The sequence below is a fragment of the Aphanomyces invadans genome (assembly GCF_000520115.1).
Source record: "Aphanomyces invadans strain NJM9701 unplaced genomic scaffold supercont1.21, whole genome shotgun sequence".
Lineage (NCBI taxonomy): Eukaryota > Oomycota > Saprolegniomycetes > Saprolegniales > Verrucalvaceae > Aphanomyces > Aphanomyces invadans.
Window position 1 is genome coordinate 231,357 of NW_008580166.1, and position 4,512 is coordinate 235,868.

General features: G+C 52.4%; 1 protein-coding gene across 1 annotated transcript; it reads right to left on the bottom strand.

Annotated features, from left to right (window-relative positions):
• Positions 1 to 1,211: 1,211 nt before the first annotated feature.
• H310_09414 (hypothetical protein) lies at positions 1,212 to 2,487 on the bottom strand (the record flags this gene model as incomplete). Its single annotated transcript, XM_008875476.1, has 3 exons — positions 1,212 to 1,551; positions 1,584 to 1,819; positions 2,257 to 2,487. The coding sequence occupies 3 exons, from the start codon at positions 2,485 to 2,487 to the stop codon at positions 1,212 to 1,214; spliced, it is 807 nt and encodes a 268-aa protein (XP_008873698.1).
• Positions 2,488 to 4,512: the final 2,025 nt, after the last annotated feature.

Here is a 4,512-nt window from a genome sequence, read left to right on the forward strand (position 1 = left end):
TTGCAGGAGGCAGACATTGAAACAGACTCCAACTTGGGCGAATGCGAAGTACGCGTCTGCTTGTGTCGGATCCTGTCCGTGTGGTTTGCCTTTGTAATAACCTTGTCAAGGCTTGGGCGTCAGGACAAGGTCCGTTCGCTGGGTCTCGAATTGGGGTCTGGAGGGTGTGCCGAGAGTTCCACATTGGCATTTGCGTTCGTCGGGGTAGCCGAAGCGACACAGGCGAAACTAATTATGGATGCACTGTTCTCGAGCACTTCATGGACGTGCTGAGGGCGGATAGCAGTAGGGTTTGTCGAGTTCGTCACGGCGCCGGCTTTTCAAGCGTGGGGCTCGGCCTTTGAAGGGCAACACGACTCCGTGCGACCGGGGAGCTCGCAGTAGTGGCAGATCTTATGGTGCTCACCAGCGTAGTGCCCAGATTCGTGGCAAAGGTTGCAGCGCACGTGTTTGCAGGGGAGTCAATCGATCCGTGTCCAGCGCGATCGCAACGCCCACATACCTTCACTCCACTCGTGGTGACGTCGTCAGGTTTGGTCGAGATCATGAAGAGAGCATAGCCTGGCTGAGCCCGCATGCTGACCGAATTGGTCAGCAACCGCCCTCATGACAGATGTGGAGGCTGACTGCGCTTGCACGGGTGCGTAGGTCATCGGGTAGGAGGCTGCGTATTGGGACGGCTGAGTCAGCTGGATTGGGGCAACAAATCGAGACGCGGCGTTGGACTTCATGAAAGCTTCTAGAAGAGCTTGCTGAACTGTGTCAGCCTTTTCAATGTGGGCAACAAACCCTTGCTGCTGTTGTTGTTGCTCCTAATTTGTTGCGTCATCAAGGTCGTAAGGAGCTTTTCGAGAGTAGTCTGGTCCTCGAATCCAACCTTGGATCCATGCCGGTGAGTGTTCGGAGACCGGGGAGGCGTGCGCGGTGACAAAAGTGTGGACGCCGTGGTCGAGGCCGACTCAGATCGCACCATGCGCGGATAGTCGGTGGGTGTCCAGACTAATTTGCCGATATCGAAGCAGCTTCATGCACGCTGAAATCTATAGGAGTTTTTTGTCGGAGTTTTCCAGGCAGGCTTCGACTCGAGGGTGCCGCACGCCTCGTTGGAAGATCGTCACGCCTTGAAGAGCCGAGATGTCGATCTCGTCCAAGATTGTCTGGAGTCTAACGGCGTACGCCAGCACAGATTCGCCTTCAAATCGACGGACTCTTCAAACTGATGATCGACCATCTCGCGCGTCGTGCGGCAATAGCATTCGTTGGTCCATAAAACCGGCCAAGATTTCGGTCCAGACATCACCGTTCTTGGTCTTGGAGTAGGAAATCCACCATTTGTTCAGATTAGGGTGGGCCTTGTCAGCGCTGAGTTTGAGCCCCAGGAGCAACTCGCGTTCTTCATTGTTGAGTTGACAACGAGTCGCTTGGTCCAGGAGTTGCTTGATGAAGAATTCGCATTGGGCTTGTTCGTCGGACGTGGGGACTGAGGTGTATTTCACGGCAATTCCAAACGATTTTGAATGTTCGGAGGCCAGTACTGCGTCCTTGACGCCTCTAGCTCAGTCGTCATCTTAGACATAGCTGACTTAAGTTCAGCAATAAAGGTTGGAGGGTCGTCAGGTTGTTCAAGCTGGGGGCTTGCTGCTGGTATGGATGGAGCAGTGTCCGCAGATGAGGCTTTTGATTTGAGTTTGCCGAGTCGGGAGGCAAAGTTGAGTTGTTGCTGATCAATTCGTGTTTCGAGCAGCTGGATTCGGTCCTGGAAGAAACCCTTCTCGGTCGAGAGATCTGCAACAAGCTCTTGGAGTTGGGTATTCGAGTCCTAGAGGGCAGCAATGTGTCGGCGGGATTCGTCGACGTGCAGCTTCTGGTTCGAGGCACTTTGGTTGAGGTCGCGTCCGAGTGATTCGACGCGATTGCAGAGGCTCAGAAGTGTGATCGAGATGTGAACTTCTTGGGCTTGGGGTCCGCTCTCGAGTTGTTGTTGCAAGGAATGCGCCAAATCTGAAATTGCTATCATTAGTGAGTTCACCGCAGCTTCAACCAGATCGCGAGGCGTTTCGTGGTCACGATATTGTTGAATCTCCAGACACAACAATGAAATCAGACTGGCAGCCTTAGGATATTGCTGGCGAAGTTGAAACATATCTTTTGCAAATTCGATAGCTGTGTGGTGAATTCTGAACGGGTTGCGAGCAGATCGTCGTTCAAGAGACTCGTCCTTTCCGTAATCAGACGAAGAGTGCCCGACAAGCCCACCGACATGAGGTCCTCGCTGGTCGACAGGCGACGCGCCAAATCGCCAAGTCTGTTGTCATCGTCAACATTTGAGGTACGCAATGTCGAGAGTTGGTCGGTGGTTTCGCGAGCGAGGTTTGACATTTCGTGCTCGTGCACCATGGTCCAGTCTTGTAACGCCTGGATTCGGTCGGAGACTTCCGGCATAATGGTGGTCAACCGAGACGGATTCTGCTCTTCCTCAACTTCCATCTCGTCCGTTTCACAATTCGTCAGGGCGTGGTGTCGCCATTCCTCGATTGGACCCATGTTGACGTTGTAGGAGCGCAACAGATGAGTGCAATGCAAGCCAGGTACCTCCCTCCTTGGACCGATCGGTGACCAAAACAAGTTGGTCACTCGGACTAGCTGTCCAAGCAAGAGTAGGTGGGGCATGCGGAGCCTGGCGGGCCACGCTTTCCATAAAACCACTGCTCAAGTCATGGTTAGCCCAAGAGTCAGGGTCGTAAGGGTCAGGTCAGTCGGGTCGGCTGGCGAAGCAGGCGGTGTTTCTAGGCACGGCGTCAAATGTTGGATCGCATGTGGGCGGTCGAATGGTACTAAACTATAGAGAACACGCTCTTCGATGCCGGGCGCCTCCAACACCGACACCACCGCGATTGAATGCACTTGTATCCGGTATGAAAGGTGTCAACAAACGTGTAGGGCAGCTAGCTGCGTGAGTTCAAATAGGGGCGATTAGCTGCATCGCGTAGCCAGGAAGTTCTTCGGCTGGACGACTGACTATAGAACTTGTATCCGAAGGTAAAAGTATGGATTCTGATACGGTCCACAATCCCACGTCTGGTTTCGTAGGTGCCATCAATTCAGGCTCGAACGCGGTTTTCAATCGGAAATCCGTGCCCGAATCATGCGCAGTTGACAAGCTTGATGCCGCTATGGAGGCCGATCCTTCGCCCAAGCCGAAGTTGAGAGTCTCGTCGAATACTTGGTCGTTCTCCGAGAGCGCGGGTGTGCTTGCCCCGTCGTCTGGGCGAAGGGGAGCGACTTCTTCCGACGGGCTATGAGGCTCAAGGGATCCATCGCTGTCATCGATCGAGTGATCTTTTTCGTGACTCGAGGATTCGAATAGAACGGTCATCGATCGATTCTTCGATGAGGAAGGCGTCAGTGCCCCCTTGTCTGCGCTTTTCGGGTTTTCTTTGTTGCTCGGGTGAATTGGCTTGATGTTGAATTCGGTAATCCAAGTCTCGTTAGCTCTGCAGTGCGCGCGGTGAGCCCGCGCCAGCGGCACTGACGCCCACGACATCAGGTCATTCCGTCCCGTAGGGATCTCACAGCCGTCAGGTTCAAGGCGAGGCTGGTCGAGAGAGGGATCGTTTGGACTTCCGGTGTCCAATTGTAGTCTCGTTTCGGCAGGAAAATACCCTGCAACTCCACCAAATTTGTAACGGTCACGGGGGAAGACGTAAGCGCTCAAATTAAAAGGAAGTTCATAGGGCTGAACTTTAGGGTGAGGAGTTGGACCGAGAAACTCGCCAAGCTATCAAGATGGGCGAATTTTGACATGAATTGGAGTGGCTTGGTGTTCCAAGTGATAGCGACGATGAAGGAGACGTAGACTTATGGAGCTTCTTGGACTTATCGTTGTATAGATAACTATATGGGGTTGACAAAAGTCTTCTTTCTTGCTTTGTTCACTTGCAGCAATCATTTCCGGACTTCAAGAATCTCTGTTCAAGCAAAAATTCCCGCACAGAAAAATTGCAGCAGCAAACAAGAGGATTTCGAACGTTGAGTCCAGCAGACCTCACGCGACCGGCATAAACTCAAGAAACCGGCTCAAGAATACGATTTAATGAGCGACTTAGTCAATTCAATTGTGACTACCCAGCAACAAGCACTGACTATGGAGCAAGTCTTTGCGCAATTAACCCAAATGGTTCAAGTACTTTGGAAAGTCGAGCAAAGTACATGAAGTCCCACGACGAGCTGATGCAACAACAGCTGGAGTTGAAGTATGCACCTCGTCAGTTGGATATGTAGGTTGAGGGACTATGTATGCCCAAGTACCATGGCGAACTATTGGAGAGCATTAATCTATACGTCCACCAAGTAAACAAGTTCTTCAGCGCCAAGAACATGAATCTGCGCGAATCGTCGGAGTTGGAGAACGTTGCCTAGCGATGGTTGTTGCTAAGTTTCGTGGGCAAGCTGCTACCTCGTACCAGGATCGCCAAGAGAGTAAAGTTGCGATCTCTACACTCGACCAACGGT